The sequence below is a fragment of the Lutra lutra genome, chromosome 5, assembly GCF_902655055.1.
Source record: "Lutra lutra chromosome 5, mLutLut1.2, whole genome shotgun sequence".
NCBI lineage: Eukaryota > Metazoa > Chordata > Mammalia > Carnivora > Mustelidae > Lutra > Lutra lutra.
The window spans coordinates 11,238,024-11,257,779 of record NC_062282.1 but is presented as its reverse complement, the minus strand read 5'-3'; the positions used below and the strand labels follow the sequence as shown (position 1 = coordinate 11,257,779).

The window sequence follows — 19,756 nt, the reverse complement described above, 5'->3', positions numbered from 1 at the left end:
AGTTGCCAGATTTGTACTTTTGTAGTCACAGACTGTGGCTTTGCAGGGTGGGAGGAAGCAGCAGTTAATTCTGGAGAGTCTTTAAATGGCAGATTGTGGTTTGATGTTTTATTTAAGGCATGTGAGGCCCGGAAGATAGTTTTTCATCTCTAGATATTACAAGTATTTTCTTCCTAGGCTGTTTGGGTTCTGTTTATGTTATTTATTTTCTGAGAAGACTTAAACTTTTCAATGAAAAATGTTTTGGTAAATTCTTCTTTGGGCTTTTAAAAAAATTTTAGATGTCATTAGTAAGAAATTTTTAGAGAAAGCATCTCTCCTACTTTTCAGATGTGGTTTTACTTTCTATTTTTCTTTAGGAATACATAAAACCTCATGAAAATGCTTTCTAAACGATTTCTTTGAATGCACTAGGCAACATTATATTGCTTCTGATAAGCATGAAGCAATGCAAATAATTAAAGAAATAAGGCTCCTTTTAAGTTGATTTTTGGGGAATGATTATACAGGTTCTACATTTAAAGGTTGTATTTCACTAAATAATGCAAGAATATTGAAATATTGTCTTACTTCTCTCATAACGTTTCAGAGTATGGTTGCTACCATAAAGAAAAAGGATTATAATTTCTTAGACCAGCGGAAGATGGATTTTGACCAGGATTATGAAGAGTTTTGCAAGCAGACTAATGACCTTCATGTAAGTCATGTAATAAAATTCCCGTTGACAGTTGTGTGTTTATTTCTTCCATTCTGTATAATGCTGCTAATCATTAACCATTCAGAAGGGAGAGGCGTCTTTTTCACAGAGGTGACCGATTGTAACCTCAGTCTGCATTTTGTGATTTCACATTAATAATTGAAGGCTCTTTTTCATGGATTAAAGGGTCATAAATATAGCTTTGGATAATGATCTGTAATCACAGACTTCTGCATGTCTTCCATCTTAGTTCTTAGAAAATTAACTTTCATCTTCTGTTGAAATGTGGGGTTATTAGAATATAGAAATTTGTTTCCATTTGTTTGTTACTTTATAGCTATGATTCTGACCAGCTGTCTGGTAGATTGCAAAGGCAGGGTTGCAGCTGGCCTTAGAAACAGTGGTACCAGGACCCACTCAGTGGTACCAGGACCCCACCTGGATCCCTCTTTGTCTGCAGCCTCTTTCTCTTTTCCTTCTCCCCCCCAGCCCCCACCCCTACTCACCATAGACCAGCCATCTTGACTTCCAGTCCATATGAGCAATGAATGCCCATTAGCAGCTTCTGAGAATATATATTAGAACCAGCCCCAGCTTCAAATCCCTAAGGAAGGGGTTGGGTTGGCCAGTTCTGGTGGAGTGTCTAGCCCTGGACCTGTCATCTGTGGGTTCTGTGGTGAAAGTAGGGGGGTTGGGATCTCTGGGTGGTGGGGAGGTTGGGAATGTTTGTCATTAGAGAAGGAAGATCAAGGAGGGTGAAGGGGAGATGACCCTGTGGCTGCCTACCATAGTTCACATTCAAACTTCTTTTCATCCTAGTGAAGTGCTAAGTGTATGCCTTTCTGATTATGAAAGGAAAGTGGCCATTCTGTTACTTCTTTCCCAAAATTTTTGATTTGAAGTCAATTTCTGCACTTGAAGAAAAAAGAGCTCTGAGGGGGTGGGTTCAGTGGTAAAAGGAATTATAATAGAATGAGCTAATTCTGTATGTTAGGTATTGTCCTAGCACTTTATGGGTGTCGACCATGTAATACTCAAAATAATCCTATAAAGTGGGGGCTGAGAGGTTACTTGACTTGCCCAAAGTCACAGGGATAACAATTGGGAGAGTCAGGATTAAATCCAGGGAGTCTGGGTCGAGGATTCAAGTTTTTAACTATTATGTTGGAAGAAACGTTTCAGTTGATGGGGAGATACAGTGGCTATGATAACTTATGTAGTCACCTCTTTTGGGGCCTGATTCAGACATAAGGATATCGGATTTTTCTTTTTTAAGATTTTATTTATTTATTTGACAGAGAGAGAGAGAGAGAGTAAGAGAGAGTGGGAGAGCACAAGCAGGCAAAAGGGCAGAGGGAGGGGGAGAAGCAGACTCCCTGCTGAGCACAGAGCTTGAGGTGGGGCTTAATCCCAGGACCCTGGAATCATGACCTGAACCGAAGGGCAGAGACTTAACCCCAGCTGAGCCACACAAGGGCCCAAGGACAGTGGAGCTTGATCTCTTTGGAGACCGATGGACAGGGGCAGTCCTGATTCTCTGCTCCCTCTGCACTTCCCAGCAGTTTTGGATCACGTGGTAGTTCATTTAGTGGCTTGTATGTGGGATAGAGGGGGACTGTGAACACCTTGAGGGTGGGAATTGTCTTCACTCCTGTTTCTGTCTCGAGGGCACCTCACATAACTGGAGAGCAAAGAATGTTTGCCAAATTATTGTGTGAGTCATGAATTAATAGCAACTAGATTTGCTGCAATTAAACAAGTATTTACTGCATATCAGTTAGGCATTGTGCTTCTCTGCTGTGGGTTACCAGGACAGAAATAAGTCATGTAGATTTGCCCTCCGAGCTTGCAGTCAGACAGAGGCAGACATATGATATGACTAAAACATACATATATGTTCGAATAATGAGCACGTCATATTAAAAGGGCGAATAGTGGCTAAAATGGGTGAATCGTGGCTAAAATGACCAACTATAACAGTATAATATTCTGATCTTGTCCTGGAAGTGAAGATTCAAAGATAAAAGGACATATTCCAAAGAAGTCCTAAGGAAGCTTACAGGGAGGACAAGCTGTAACACAGGATAGAGTCATTGCAACAGCAGGTGAGGGTAGGATGGTAGCCTAGTCTATCTACCCTCTGCTTGGCTTGGATTAGCAAAGGCTTCAGAAGGGAGGCTGTACCTGATGCTAGAACAATACGTTGTCCAAGTGCATGGATGAGGGTTGTGAGAGGAGTGGGGAGACCTTTTCAAGACTGTGCCCACTTTGTATAATACCAAGAATACAATTTTATACATGCCCTACAGCCTGGTTTTAAGGCATTAGTTACAGATGCTAGTTCCTATTCTCGCTCACCTTTTATTTTTTAAAGTTACCATTATTGCTTATCTCGTCTTACACATCAAACATGGTCACCATGTCTCTTTGGTTGGATAACCAATGTTCCTTTGACTTCTTTGTTGCTTTGTCCATTCTCTCTCTCTCTCTCTTTTTAAAGATTTATTCAGTTATTTGAGAGAGAGAGTACACAAACTGGGGGGAGGGGCAGAGGGAGAGAGAGAGAGAGAGAGAAGTAGACTCCCCACTGAGCACGGAGCCCAATGCAGGGCTTGATCTCATGATCCCAAGGTTAGGACCTGAGTCAAAATCAAGAGTACAGCACTTATCCTTCTGAGCCACCCAGGTGCTGCTGCTGCTGCTGCTGCTTCTGATTCTTCTTTTCTTCTTCTTCTTTTTTAAAGATTTTTATTTTTAGGTAACCTCTACACCCAGTATGGGGCTTGAACTCACAACCCTGAGATCAAGAGTCATATGCTCCACTGACTGAGCCAGCCAGGTGCCCCTCCATTCTCTTTCTCTTAATCAGTCCCTTTCTCCTTTAAATTACTCATCTACTTTCATGAATTCAGCCCTTGTCTCTGTAAAATCAGGGTGAAAATACTGATCTTTCCATAGCTCTGATTGGAGTTAAGGGCAGAGGTGGTGAAACATGGAGACAAGGGATGGAGGGAGCCAGTAACTGTGGTGTATACAAGGTAGAGACTGGAGGGCTTAGGGGGTGGGGTAGGGGTAGATGAGTGGTTTGGATCAGGGCTGTGTCCAGCACTCTACTGTCCAGGGGATCAGAGCCCGGAATCCTATCCAGGTTGAGGGTTCCTGCTGGTGCTGATTGGTCAAAGAGAGGGAGTACCTTGGAACTAGGAGAATGTTGGAAGTCTAGAAGCATCCTTACTCCAGCAGGCAGATAAGGCAGTATTTAGTAAAGTATGAGCTGTTGAGATGTCAAGCTGAGAGGAGAAAAAAACTGAGCAGGATCTGAGAGCCCAGAACTAATAAGAGGAGTAGTGTGAAGATTCCAAGACCAGACTCCACAAGACTAAGACAGGACCTAAGGTCGAGGGAAAAGAAGATGAATTCAATGTCTTAGATGTTCATACAGAGCTTAGCACAGGCCTTTGTGAAGCCACAGGGCAGAAAAACAAGGAAAACCAGGTACAGGTGTTAGGGTTCAATAAAGTTGTTGGTGTCTGAAGTTTGAGGGAGGGAATGGAGACATTGCACTTGTTCTAGTTGTGCATAGTTTATATGCAGTTTTTTTTCTGTGAATGTGGGGCAACATTGGAGTGTTTATTTAGGTAGGGTAACTCTACTGCCCTTTAGTGCAAGACAATTTCTGAGTCTTAGGATGTGGTCTTTGCAGAAATAACATCAGTCAGTCAATATATATAATATTTCCTATATATAGTTTCCACGGGAGTAGTGAGAAGTACAGAGAGCAAAAATGTATTGTCATAAGTATAGTGATCCTTCAACTTTGGAGCTCTGCTGACTGGGGCAGGGAGCATTCCTACTTCCCCCAGGTAGCAATGTCTCTTCAAATGTTAAGTGTTCCCAGTGGTTTCCTGGATATTTCTAACTGGTTGTCTTGCCAAATTACTTGTTTACTATCATGCTCATCTTGGTACTAATTTCCACTGCATGTGAAACTGGCTCCTGGTTTTATCACTAAGTAAGTTAATGATTCCTTTAGAATGGTAGAGGCTCAAAACTTCTGTCTGGTAAAATTGACCAAAAAAAAAAAAAAAAAGGTTTAATTGAAACTTTATAATGTTCCAGAAAATAATGAAATAATTTTTCTGTCTCTGATTAATTCAGTTTAGATTTTTTTTAAAAAGATTTTATTTATTTATTTGAAAGACAGAGATCACAAGCAGGCAGAGAGGCAGGCAGAGAGAGGGGGAAGCAGGCTCCTCGCTGGATAGAGATCCTGATGTGGGGCTTGATCCCAGGACCCTGAGATCATGACCTGAGTTGAAGGCAGAGGCTTAACCCACTGAGCCACCCAGGTGCCCCCTCAGTTTAGATTTTAATGACAATTGTACTACGTCTTACAGTGAACAAAAAAGTAATCACATGCTTCATTTTTTGGTGCAATTTTATTTTTGGACCAAATTATACAATAGTATAAGATGTGTGAGGTCCTCAAGACGACCATAGTGAAGATCATTTTGGAAAATTGATTTGAGGTTGTATGAAAGAGGTATTTCTTAAAACTTTGATATATTTAAGTCATTCCTTTTGAAATTCTCAGGAGTTATTTACCAGTTTTTCTGTACTGGTCTTATGGTCCTGGGCTATGGACGTTTCCATAGATTAGCTTTTTGCTTTCCTTCTGTTGGGGCCCCAGTGGTTTTGGCACTCCAGGCTACCTGTTATATTAATTTCTTAGGTTAGACCCTCCCATGTCATGCATAGTCTAAACTCAGACTCCTCTCCCAAGTGCGGCACAGACACAGGATTTCATTTGCTCTAGGGCAGAGGTCAGCAAACTATGCCCAAGGGCCAAATCTTGCTCTGTGTCTTTTTTATGAATTGTCTATGGCTGCCTCTGCATATAGTGGAAGATGAATAGTTGTGAAAGGTACCTGCTGTACAAAGCTGAAAATAGTGGCTGTATGGCCCTTTATGGAGGAAATATAGCATCATGATGGCCTGCTTCATCCATTCACAGCTCTGGGCAGTTGGCAAGCCCCCTAGCCGCTTTCCCCACCTTGCGGACAGAATCACTGCTTGGGCTGGGCTGCATTTAAAGGGCCCTGGCTTTCTGCCGGGATCTCTCGAGAGTGTTAAGACCCCACAACTTCTCTATCCACCCTGTGATAAAACCCCAGTGCTAACCCCCAGGCCCATGGAGCCTGCCATGGTGCCTGCTCCAGCTCCCGTGACTGCTCTGGCTTTCACGTCCCTCTTTGTTCTGGCTTCTGGGCATTTATCTTTCAAGCTCAGGTGAATATTAACTTTTCTGTTGTATTTTGTCCTATATTGTATGTGTTCATAGAGCATGGGGCGCTCTTTTGTCTTGCTGCTCAATAAGACTTTTTTCTCCATAATATTGTAATAATTTATGGTGACAGATGGTGACTACACTGATGTGGTGAGCACTGAATAATGTGTAGAGTTGTCACATCAACGTGTTGTACCTGAAACTGACATGACATTGTATGTCAATTTCACTTTGATACAAAAGTCATACTCTAAAATTTTTTTTTATAAACAGCATTTCTCAATGCAGATTCACTATTTACAATCAGACTTTATTCTATTTTAGAATGAGTTGCAGAAGTTCATGGATGTTACATTTGAAACAATTCAAAACACAAATCAAGCTCTAAGTATGTTAAAGAAATTTGAAAGGTAAAAATTTGAAACAAATTCTGTTTTGTCTTCTAAAATGGGGGTCATATGAGCACAGCTTAGTTTATTTCATTATTATTATTTTTTCATATTCTAATGGAAACAAAATCCTTTCTTGTCATTCTACATAACAAGGTCTCAGTTTTTAAGTTCTTAAGATGATTAAGAATTTGTTTTATTTCCTGTTAGCTTTGAAGTACCCTGTGACTGCTTATCATATTAATGTGTAGGTAATTTGAAAAAATTCTTACTGGGTTAATGGTTTTGCCTAGATTTTAAGGATTAACACTATTTTTTTTTTTTTTTTTTAGTAAGCTCTATGCCTAACATGGGGCTTGGAACTCACAACTCTGATATCAAGTGTCATATACTCTATTGCCTGAGCCAGTCAGGCACCCCAATCCTACTTTTTAAAACCACTTTATTGAGATATAATGGATGGATTGATGCTATTTTGTTTTTTTTTAAATGCCAAGTAAATACCTCATTCTTTTCCACTACCTTATATTTTTTAAAGGTTTTATTTATTTATTTATTTGAGAGAGAACGAGAGTGAGTGAGTGGGGGGAAGGAATAGAGGGAGAGGCACAACAGACTCCGTGCTGAGCATGGAGCCCAGGGCAGGGCTTGATCTCGTGACCTTGATCATGACCTGAGCCGGAACCAGGAGTCGGACACTTAACCGACTGCGCCACCCAGGCGCCCCTCCATTACCATAAGTTTTAAAATAACTCTTAATAAAGAAGGTTGCTAGGTATCTGCTCATTAATTCAAAACATTCATTTTTTAAAAAATACCAGATTGAACATACCTAATCTTGGTATCGATGACAAATACCGACGTATTCTTGAGAACTATGGGGCTGACATTGACATGATCTCCAAGCTGTATACAAAGCAGAAATGTGATCCTCCTTTGGCTCGAGATCAGCCTCCCATCGCCGGGAAGATTCTGTGGGCCCGTCAGCTCTTCCACAGGATTCAGCAACCAATGCAGCTTTTCCAGCAGCACCCGACTGTTCTCCAGACGCCTGAAGCCAAGCCCGTGATTCGTAGTTACAACAGGGTAGCCAGAGTCCTCCTGGAGTTCGAGGTTCTGTACCACAGGGCATGGCTTCAGCAGGTGAGTCTCTACATGTGCGCTCTTCCAAGACGTCTTCACCATCAAAAGTGGGGACCCCTCTGCTAGCACTGGACAGTTTCATTCCTGTAGGAAGTTGGATTTGTGGGTAGATCCTAAGGCAGGTTTGATTGAATGTAGATAATCAAAGAGTATAGTATGTCCATGAAGAAAAATAATGATGAATTTTGAAAAAATAATTATAAGCCAGGTAACAGAAACTTATTTTTATTTAATTTGCAGACTCCTAAGGGAGAAAGAAGATCCTGTTTATTGGTTCTTTTACCTAGTTGATTAGGATTTCTGATTTTTTTCTATCCATTAAGTTCTGTAATGGGTCAGTGAATACTAGTATGTCTCTGTTAAGCGAAGTCTTAAGTTTTCTTTGGTTATACTAGGTTTGTCAAATTGCATTTCATACCCTCCCAACACTTGTATCTCTTTGTAGATTGGCAGGAAGTATTTTGGAGGATAAAATTCAGACTGACAAGGCCTCTAAAATGGTGTCTCATTTTCCTGGTTCAGTTTTTGGTTCCTGAACCTATAACAGACATGTCTCCATAATGATATTCACTGTTTTTCTAGAAAATGGGGTTTAGTAGATTTTATGAAACTTGTATTAGGAAAAAATAACTGAGTAGGCATGAAGGCACCACAGAGCTAAATGGCTTTTGAGAAGCCATCACTATTTCCGTGTCTACTTACCTGTTGGGTGTGAGAGAGTCACAACACAACTGTTCTGTCAGATTGACTGCATGGCCTCACTGCCAAGAGCTTGAAGGCCTTTTTCTGAAAGTGACCTTAGAAGAAGAGTGTTGTCTTTAATTTGAGAAGAATCCATCCATGAAACAATACTTACTGGCCATTGTTCCCAGAAATAGTTGAGCTAGATACCCTGTGTAGGCATTGAACTTTCTACTAGTAAAAATGTTGATCTCTTCACACAGATTGAGGAAATTCACAGAGGACTCAAGGCGTCTTTATTGGTGAAGGCTCCACATACAGGGGAATTGTTCGTCAACTTTGACCCTCAGATATTAACCTTGTTTAGAGAAACAGAGTGTATGTCACAGATGGGTCTAGAAGTTTCACCATTTGCAGCCGCCCTGTTCCAGAAGCGAGATGTATACAAAAAGAACTTCAGTAACATGAAGGTATGGTACTGTAATTTTTTCCCCTCCTTTCTGGCTAGCCCCAGTTTGTATTAAAAACAAAAATGTGGTGGTGTGTCACTGTTGAGGGGCAGCAAGTACCCAGGATGGCTGGACAGGAGACTGAGGGAATGAGACGGTATGGTCAACAAGAGCCAGGTCGTCAATGATCTCATAAAACCAGGGTGTTTTTATGGTGAATGCACCAGGAAGCCATTGTAGGAATTGAAGCAGGAGAAAGAGGGAGGATGCTTTTTTTTTTTTTTTAAAGTAATAAAATTTGTTCTTGTTTCTGGTAGAGAATAGATGTTAGGGGGACAAGAGTGTCAGAGTGAAGGCGGCATGCAGGCTGATAGAGGGGCTCAGGTTGGAGATGAAGGTGGATTAAAACAGGGTGGCAGCTGAGTAGATCAGTGGATCAGAGAATAATGCCAATAGCAGGTTATGAGGGACTCAAGGATGATTCCTTTGTTTTTGGTGTGAGTGATTCAACAGATTTACTAAAGTAAGGTGATTATGTATTACTGTGTAGGTCATTTTTCTGTACAATGTGCAGTGGCCCAGAATGAAAGTTCCATTTACAGAGATGGCAAAGACTGGGTCTACTGTATTTTGGAAGAGAGGAGGGAATCAGTAATTTCCATCTGAAGCACAAGATGATTTTTAGAGCTGCCTGGTGTTATCCAGGCAGATAGATATGTTAAGTCCGGAGTTGAATGGAGAAGTCAAAGTGGAAGGCATAGTTTGAGAGTTTAATTTTATTTTTTATTTTTAAGATTTTATTTATTCGTGATGGGGGGGGCAGAGGCAGAGGGAGAAGCAAACTCCCTGCTGAGCAGGGAGCCTGATGCGGGACTTGATCCCAGGACCCTGGGATCATGACCTGAGCTGAAGGCAGACACAACCATCTGAGCCACCCAGGTGCCCCAGTTTGAGAGTTTTAAAAATATAGTTGGTACTTAGGGGCACCTGGCTGGCTCAGTCAGAAGATTGTGCAACTTTCTCTCTCTTTTTAAAGATTATTTATTTGAGACAGAGAAGGAAAGAGAGAGAGAGCAAGAGAGGAGGAAAGGGCTGAGGAAGAGAATATCCAAACAGACTCCTGCTGAGCACGGAGCCTGATGTAGGACCCGATCCTGTGACCCAGGAGTTCAGGACCTGGCTCGAAGCCAAGAGTCAGATGCTCAACCAACTGAGCCACCCAGACATCCCACGAGCATACAACTCTTGATCGTGGGGTCATGAGTTTGAGTCCCACATTGGGTACAGAGATTACTAAAAAAAATAAACTTGAAACATAGTTGGTATTTAGTCATGGTCCTGGGTGAAATAGCCAAGGAAGGGAATAGAGGTAAAGAAGAGCAGAGGGTCTCGGCGAAGCTCTGGGTTGTCTCAGTATTAACAAGTCTGAGGAGGATGATTATGCAAACAAATTAAGGATTGGTCATTGAGGTGGGAGGAAAGGGTAAGAAAATCCTCATGCAGGATGGGATGATCCCCAGGGACAAAGGCAGCTTAAAGGACGGCAAGATGAGTGCAGAGATACCGCTGTGATGTTTGATGTGGAAACCCTCGTTGCCATCTTATAGTGGATAACCTCATAGGATAAGGCCAGTGAAGCCATGCCTTTGTGTAATGCTTTACATTTTAACTATTCATTATTCCATGTGGTCTTATCCATAGCCATGATAGGTAATTGGGATAGAATACTATTATATTATCTTATGACAAAACCATGACTCAGAGTAGTTAAATGACTTAGCCAGGGTTTTATATCTAATAACTGGCAGAAGTAGAACCTGAACCAGACCTGGAGTCTGTTGTTTTCCACTCCTTCGTGTTATATTAAAAAACTGATATTGCCAGTGGACCAACATTCCTCAAATGTGGCACCATCAAATATGGGTCAGCATGTTGAGATTCCCCTTTAGTCTTTTCTTGCCTGTTAGGAAAACCACTTAGTCAATTTACAGATTTGCAAAGAAACTAGTATTTTTTACTAAGAAATAATATTTATCAGAATATAAAGTTGCTAAAAATAATTTGGTTCACAGAATGATTATTTCAGTGTTCTGTTGCTGGTGACAACCAACCTCAAAATATAGTGCCTTGAAACAACCATTTCATTAGATTTCATAATTTTGTGGATAAAGAATTAAGCAAGCCTTGACTAGGTGATTTGTCTGTTCCTTGTGGCATTGACTAAGGTTATTTGGTTTGGCTTGCAGATGTGTGATCTGGAGGGTCCAAAGTGACCTCATTCTCATGTCTGGTTCTTTGGTGGGTAAAACTGGAAGTTTCACTCAGTTGGGATTAAGGACGGGAGTATCTTTGTGTGGTCTTTCAGGATGGAAGTCTCAGGGTAGTAGAATTTCTTATGTGTTCATTCAGGGTCCTAAGAGAGGGCATTGCAGTAAACACAGAGGAAGGTGCATGGCTTTTAGGAGAGCCTCATAGGTCTTAGCATCACTTCTGTTGTAATGAGATGGGCTCCATAAGTCTACCCAGATTCAAGGAGAGGACACAGATCCTACACCATGAGGGAAAGAGGGTCAAAAAAATGTTTTAAAATGTTAAAATGTCATATAAATGACAATTTGAGCAAGTAAATTGTCATCTGATTGACATTATTATATCTTGGAGGTTGAAAGAGTGAAAGGTTAGGCTGGTAAGAACAGATATTCTGGCACATTTCGGGGACCACCTCCGCTGTTGCAGAATTATTGTGTGGACTATTTAACAGAACCGTCAGGCTCCCACGGATATACCAAAGTAGCTGAGAGATTGTTTCCTTCATCTTTTCCTTGGAATGTAGTTCAAAAAGAAATGAGCCTGCCTAGATTAATAGTTACGAGTATACCTTCTAAAGCCAATTTGATCTGGATACAAATCATTATCTTTGGGCAAATTATTTTATCCTTCTAAGCCTCAGTTTCTCACCTATAAAATGAATAATATCTCTTGGGGTTAAAAAGTATTAAGAGGAGAAGTAGAAGGCCTGCTGATATGCTTCCCAGGTAGAATAAGGGATGGACATTGAAAAAAGCTAAGCCGTGGATATGCTTCAGCACATGTCAGTAGGTACTAATAGAACCACCAAGGTAGGCGTTTCCAAAGTGGCTTTCATGGACATTGAAAGGATATAGAGAAATTGTGGAAAAGAATTGTATGAAGAAAGGATTGTGTGGTCCATCTGGGAAATGTTGGGTTTAACAAAATTCACAAAAATCCACTGGGCTTCTTACTTCCTTCTTGCAGTTTTCTCAGAATCATTAATATTAATTGTGATCGTCCAAGAAGGCAGATAGTGTGTACAGTGTTTTCCAAACTTTTCTATCCAGGGAACATTTTTCTTTTTTTTTTTTCTTTTTTTTTTTTTTTCTAAAGATTTTACTCATTTACTTGACAGAGACATCACAAGCAGGCAGAGAGGCAGGCAGAGAGAGGAGGGAGCAGGCTCCCCGCCGAGCAGAGAGCCCGATGCGGGGCTCGATCCCAGGACTCCGAGACCATGACCCGAGCCGAAGGCAGCGGCTCAACCCACTGAGCCACCCAGGCGCCCCCAGGGACCATTTTTCTTACAGAATCTCTTAGGGCTAGTATTTCAGGGAAAACGCTTGGGTAACCATTGATCTAATGACAAAGTAATATCAACATGCACATTACAAATATGAACTTGAAAAAAATTGTATTTGAGAAATGTGTTAAAGTTACTTTCTTATAATTAATTTCTATTAATATGAACATTACCAAAAAAGGTAGGCTGGAAGTGCTTTTAGTCTTATTTAAAATGATAACATATGAAAAAAATACTGACAGTTCAATATTATACAACCCGTAAACTTCAGTGTAGGAACAGAATCCATGAGTTTCCAGTCACAAATGCTCATGATAATAGTTATTTAATAAATGAGGGAAATATTGATTGATCATCTCCTGTGTGCCAGGTACTGTTTGAGGTGCATTGAACAAAACACACAAAATTTCTTGTTCTTACAGAAACTCCTGTCCCTATATTCTAGTTGGCTTAGACAGCAAATAAACCACGGACATTGCAAATATGTAAGTTACATAGTCTATTAGAAACTGATAGGTATATGGAAAAAATAGAGCAGGGCAAAGAGATAGAGTGTGTAGGTGGTTTTTGGTGATGGTTTACAAACTTACAAACTTAAATAGATATTCAGGATAGGCCTAATTGAGAAGAAGGCATTTGAGTAATTATTTGAAGGGGATGCAAAGTCCCTGAAGCTAGGGACCAGCAAAGAAGACGGTAGGGCAGGAGTAGGTAAGGGATGAGATGAGTGATTACAGATGAGATCAGAGACATAATGGGGACCAGATCTTTGCAGCCTCACAGAAGAACTTGTAGCCCTAAATGTGATGGGAAGGCATGTGGCCATGTAAGCAATGGGGTTAATTGTCTGATTTATATTTTGAAAGGATCCCTCTTACCGCTAAATTGAGCATAGACTGTAGGGGGCATTGATAGAAGCAGGGAGACAATGGTAGACCACTAAAATAATTTAGAGGAGAGTTAGTGGTGGTGAGAGCAGTGCATATGGTAAGCAGGTCAGATACAGATCTCTTGAATATGGAGCAAACAAGATATCCTGATGGATTGCCTGTGGGTATGAAAGACAGGAGCCACCAGTGGAGAGTGCTGTGGGCAGAGAAGGTTTGGAGATGCTAAGTTTGAAATGTCTTTTATATTCAGTTGGAGATACTAAATACTCTTTCACCATATATGAATCTAGACTTTAGGAGTGAGATATGGGCTGAGACGTGAATTTGGTTGTCTTTGGCGTATGCGTGATACCTAAAGCCATGACATTTGCTGACAAAAACGCTAGCTCCTGACTCCTTTTATGCTTTGGGTCTTACATCAAAACTTGGCCTTCGATTTCAGCAGTGGCTGAGGCAGACTTCTTGTGACCCCAACACTTCAGGTGATGAGGATGGTCCCAGGAAGTGCCCAGAGGAGCAGGCAGGGCCGGGTGCCCGTGTACAAAGCTGAAGGAATGAGCCTCGTGATGCACAGGCTAAGGCACTGGTAACTTGGTTTAGAAAACTCACTTGACCTTAGAACTTTTCTCTCCTTTTGGACTGGGTAAGGGGTGCAGAACTCCTACTCTTAAGTTCTTTTTTTCCTCGTCTTCAGCTGTATTTTATTGGATTAGGAATTTATGTTTAGGGAGTGATTTCTCATCTTCTATTCTTGTTTTGTTTTTGCCCTGGAGCTACCAGGCTGCTCTTGGAACCCTATAGCTGGACCCTAAATAGAGGCCATCCTTTTGGACCCAAAAAACCTGAGATATTGAAAGTGTGATATTAATTGATCATTTAACCTCCATTTCATTACAGATGATGCTGGCTGAATATCAGAGAGTGAAGTCAAAAATGCCTCCCACCATAGAGCCGCTGATGGCCCCTCATTTGGCTAAAGTGGACGAAGCTCTCCGGCCTGGCCTGGCTGCCCTTACCTGGACCTCACTGAACATTGAGATGTACTTAAAAAACACTTTTGCAAAGATCAGTAAGTCTGTCTGAATGGTTATTATTTCTCATTTTGAAAGGCTGAGTTCTTAATGTCTACTGTATAATTTCTTCTAGAGAACTGTGATGTAAATAATACAATGGGAGGGTTATTCTTAAAGTGTTCCCAAGGGAATTTTATCAAAATACATGAACTTGTTGATTTCCTGGAAACTGTGTATATTCACTATTTAATTTTATCCCCAGAGATTAACTACATTTAAAAATTATTATTATTATTGGACACTAGATTTTAAATAAGATGGGCAATTTAAAGTTGGAAAACTGATCTGGAGATGCTGAGTGACTTCTGATGTGACAGAGATGTAAGCAGAAAGGATGAGTTTGGAATCCAGCTCCCTTGCCTCTAAACCAATAATCTTCCCAAAATACATCTCCCTGGGAACTGAAACAGGAGGAAATAGGCTAACATTCTAGAAGAAGATATTTATGGAAGGCATAAACACTTCATAGAGAGAGTTTTCCAAACCAAATTAGAATAGGCTACCAAGGTAGACTTCAATACTATCCTCCCTAGAGAATATTAGGATTAGAATGTTTACACTTGGATGTTTTATTATAATGTTAGTTGGAGACAGGAGCGAGTTTCTTTTTTTTTTTTAAAGATTTTATTTATTTATTTGACAGAGAGAGATTACAAGTAGACGGAGAGGAAGGCAGAGAGAGAGAGAGAGAGGGAAGCAGGCTTCCTGCTGAGCAGAGAGCCCGATGTGGGACTCGATCCCAGGACCCTGAGATCATGACCTGAGCCGAAGGCAGTGGCTTAACCCACTGAGCCACCCAGGCGCCCCAGGAGCGAGTTTCTAAAGTTCTCCTTAGTTCTCTGATTTTGTTTTCTTTTTGTGATTTAAGTGAAAGATCCAAGATGGAGGTGAGAAGTCCAAAATGGCTCTTTGGGAGTTAAAAATCAAGGTGTCAGCAGAGATAGTTCCTTCTGGGGGCTCTAGAGGAGAATCTTTTCCAGTGTCCAGAGGCCATCTACATCCTTTGGACTCATGGTCACTTCATCCTCAAAGCTAGGAACAGATTATTCTCAAATCTCTGTTTCCTTGCTTTCATGGGTAAATTGTCTTCTGTTTGACTCCAACTCTCCTACCTCCTCTTACAAGGACCCTTTTGGCTGCAGTGGCCCCACCTAGTGTAGATAATTCCCACCTAGATCATTAGGCATGGTCTCTACATCTCACATCTGCAAAGTCCCCTTTGCCATATCAGGTAGCATTTGTGGGAGATTAGGATGTGGACATCTTGTGGAGGTGTGGTGGGTCACAGATGTCCTTGAAGGGGCTTTCAAGAATCAGAAGAGTGAAGAATTATGTTGTGCATGCTCACATAGATGTCTGGCTCTCTTTTAGTAGGAAATAAGTTTACCAGGCAGAACTTTTTGGTATCTTGGTATTAGCTTAGAGATGATTGAAAACTTCTAGGGCCTTATTCTTTAGGAAGCAAAGGTATTTATTTAAGGGAGTGTTTTATGTCTTTGACACATTATGAGTATATAACATGGATTCAATTTTAACTTCATTCCCCAGACAAAAGCCGTATCAGAATGAAAGAGAACTCACTCTATGGTATCCGTTGAAACGGTGTCATCCCTTAGCTGGAGCTTTATTAACCATCGTTCTGACTTTTGATGTCAAAGTGTTAATTTCCTCTAGAATTGACCTTTCTGTCCATGGAACTTAGTGTTCAGTATTACTTCAGCACAATTCTAAAAAAGGTACCTTATGATAGTAACTGTAAAGGAAAAATTGAAGAAATTTCACTTCAATAGTATCTGTTGGGGTACCTGGCTGGATCGGCCTGTAGATTCGGCGACTCTTGGTCTCGGGGTTGTTACGTTTGAGCCCCACATTGGGTGTAGAGATCACTTAAAAGTAAAATCTTAAAAAAAGATCATCTGTTGGCTGCCTTCTGTGGAATAGGCTGTGTTGAGGCATCAAGGATGACAAAGAGGAACTCCAGAAGGAAAGACATGTGACGAGTCGATGAGGAGGCAGTATAGCACATGTGGTGATGGAAGGATGCTCAGGGGTCAGTGCCAGGGCAGTGGGGGGGTGCTGCTGGAAATATGCGCAGATTCCCAGGAAGCCTCCTGGTGGTGCTGCGTCCTAGCGAGCTCTTCAAGTCGCAGTCAGAATGAGGTAGGTGGAAAGAGCCCGAGCAGGAAGGAGGCTGGTTAGAGGAAGGACAGTGTGCGGAAACCCAAGTGAGAAATAGTGGTCTGGAGTGACTTTAATCCTGATTTCACTACTGCAGTTTAGTCAGGTGGATTTTTAAAAAAGGTTTATTTATTTAGTTTAGAGAGAGAGAGAGAGAGTGCACGAGAGTGGGGGGGGAGGGGCAGAGGTAGAGGGAGAGAGAGAGAGAGAATCTCAAGCACAGCCTGATGTGGGGCTTGATCTCATGACCCTGAGATCACTACCTGAGCTAAAACCAAGATGGAGGCTTAACCAACTGCCTCCCAGGACCCCAGTTGTGTGCATTTTTTTTTTTTTTAACAAAATGCTTAATCTCTTTTATTCACTTTTATTTTTTCCAAAGAGGACCTGGAATTGCTGCTTGACAGGGTCAACGATCTGATGGAGTTCCGCATTGATGCCGTTCTGGAAGAAATGAGCAGCACGCCGCTTTGCCAGCTCCCCCAGGAGGAGCCACTTACCTGTGCAGAGTTCCTCCAAATGACAAAGGTTATTAGGAAATTGATGTTTTTGTTAATTTTTTTTCTTTTTTTTTGAGAGAGTGAGAGGTGGGGAGGGGCAGAGGGAGAGAGAGAATCTTGAGCAGGATCTGCACCCAGCACGGAGCCATGACCTGAGCCAAAAGCAAGAGTTGGAAGTTTAACCAACCCAGGCACCCCTTTATTAAAATTTTTAAATAAAGGGCATTTTTCGATGCATAAATTACATTTTTTCCTCTCTGTGATTGGTTTGTGATAGATGTGAACAAACGCTGAGCCTTCTGACAGTAATTTGAAACTGAAGAGGAACGTATCTAAGGCACCACCTAGACATGAGGAACAGACCGTTTCTTTTCATATCAGTAGGAGAGAAATTGCCATGAGACACATTTCTCGTTTTTCCATATTTTTTGAAGAATTGAGCTATTTTGTTGAAGTTTCCAGTAGGCTAGTGTTAATTAATAAGACATTTGTTTTAAATCTCTTCAGGACAGCATTTCTTCTTTAAACATTTCTGGAGAATACCACTTCCCAAACGTGTTCTGCGGTACACAGTCCTGCAGCCACTGCCAGGAAACCAGGAAGGCTGGGTCTGTGTTCAAGCTGCTCGGGGTAAAGGCCGGACCCTCCTTTCCCCTTGCAGAGTCTTTACATATTAACAGTTAAAATAAAGGCCATCAGAAATTCTCTTACATAAAGAGCCCATTTAATTTTCTTTGACCCACTATTTCTCAAACTTTTTTTGCAAAAGGAACACTTTCTCCCCTATGCTGGGATTAAGATCCTAGAAACTGTGCTCTCTCCATGAAGCAGCCTTCTGGGAATGTCATTTTGGCATCATCATTTGCAGTGTTTCTGATGGGCATCCTGAGTATAAGAATTCATCAGGGATGGTTTTATTTATTTATTTATTTATTTATTTATTTATTTATTTTAAGATTTTATTTATTTGTCAGAGAGAGAGGGAGAGAGAGCAAGCACAGGCAGACAGAATGGCAGGCAGAGGCAGAGGGAGAAGCAGGCTCCTGCTGAGCAAGGAGCCTGATGCGGGACTCGATCCCAGGACGCTGGAATCATGACCTGAGCCGAAGGCAGCTGCTTAACCAACTGAGCCACCCAGGCGTCCCTCAGGGATGGTTTTAATATGGCATGTCAGGAGTTCCCCAAGACAATCACCGCTAGAAGGATGATTTATGAGAATGGTAGATTAAGTTTTAAGATAACATTTTTTTTTAAAGATTTTATTTATTTACCCGACAGACAGATTACAAGTAGGCAGAGTGGCAGGCAGAGAGAGAGCGAGGAGGAAGCAGGCTCCCCGCTGAGCAGAGAGCCTGATGCAGGGCTTGATCCCAGGACCCTGGGATCATGACCCGAGCGGGAGGCAGAGGCTTTAACCCACTGAGCCACCCAGGCGTCCCTAAGATAACATTTAATCTTAGATTAATCTTTAAAATAATCTTTAAGGTAACATTTAATCTTAAGACATAAGATTTGTAAGAAAGACTCCTGGAACTCAGCATTTAGTTGCACTGAAGATTGAGATTTACTATAGGGATGTGGTAAAGATAGACCCTAAGTCAGAAGAGGCGGGAGTTTGGAGGACTGCTTATGTAAGCTTCCTTATGCTGTCTCGCTATCATGAGGGGCCACAGAGAGTTTACTCTCGCCCCAGCAACAAAAATGCAGCAACGTGTTTGCAACATTTCTGCACAGGGAAGCCCATGGGAAACTCAGTGCCTGGGGTTTCTAAAGGGTCTGGCCACATAGGCACCCTCTGCCTCGGATGGACCCAAATTCCAGATACCCAGAAGGAAAACAGGTTGGCAGCATTAGCCGCACTGTTTGCACAAGCTGTGTAAGGCAGAGTGGGAACCTTCATGACATCCAGGCCCCCAGACACCAGCCAGAGACCAACCTGGCATGCAGAGTTTCAGTCTCAGGCCTGTCCTGATAACCCTTTTCTGGATATGCAGTAATCTTCAGTTTACATTAAATTACTGTTAGATAATCAAAATTTAATGTCTACATTTTAGAATTTTACAATTTTAGAAATTCCCATTTCCTCCTTTATTCAGCTTTACAAACTCTGTCCAGACCCCCAAATCCCCCATCTCCCCTACTCATTTGTCATGATCTTGTTCTCTGGGCAAAACTTGGGTCCATGGTTTTAATATTACCCCTATTCTTAGTATTACTTTGTAAAAATGTTCCTTTTCAATGTAAGCCCAAGTTTTAGAATATTTTTAAAAATGGAAAGAAGTGGGATTTTTATCAGTTAGACTGCCACTGTTATAATTTTGGTGTATTGCCTATTTATATGCCTCTTAATAAAGTTGAAAATAGTGTTTTTCTCTCTCACTTAACATCTTTTCAAGAAATATTTTTCATGTTGCTATGTGGCTTTCGTAGTCAACCTTTTCAATGATGCCTTCAGAATATTCTATTGAGCTTATGTACCTTAATTTACTTACTCGTTCCTCATTGCTGGACATTTGGATGGTTTCCAAAGTTTTGCTGTTTTTGCCAAGAGCTATAATGAATATATTTATATGTATCATGTTTTTTCCCTCTGGGAGTATTTCTTCCTTCAAAGTAAAATTATTGCATCAAAGAACGTGTGTTCATTTAATAGCTCTTAATATTTGTAGCCAAATTGCTTTTCAAAAGGATGGCATCAACTTACAATGCCATCAGCAATATGATAGTACCAATTTCACTATCTTCCAACAGATATTGTTTTATTGTAATTGTAATAAATTGTAATAAAGATTTTATAATGAGGTATATAATAAAACAACAAATTTGTTATAAATAAACTATAGTAAATTTATTGTAATAAATAATCAGAAATTC

At 41.0% G+C, this 19,756-nt stretch overlaps 1 protein-coding gene across 5 annotated transcripts in view; it reads left to right on the top strand.

Moving 5' to 3' along the window:
* The window catches only part of DNAH5 (dynein axonemal heavy chain 5), a 277,211-nt gene that overhangs the window by 76,587 nt on the left and 180,868 nt on the right, over positions 1-19,756 (top strand). For all 5 annotated transcript variants that reach the window (XM_047730540.1, XM_047730538.1, XM_047730537.1 and 2 more), the window contains 6 exons: positions 590-697; positions 6,309-6,394; positions 7,195-7,516; positions 8,461-8,667; positions 14,029-14,200; positions 16,765-16,910. In XM_047730540.1, the coding sequence (XP_047586496.1) occupies positions 590-697; positions 6,309-6,394; positions 7,195-7,516; positions 8,461-8,667; positions 14,029-14,200; positions 16,765-16,910 (1,041 nt within the window). The remainder of the gene's footprint in view (positions 1-589; positions 698-6,308; positions 6,395-7,194; positions 7,517-8,460; positions 8,668-14,028; positions 14,201-16,764; positions 16,911-19,756) is intronic.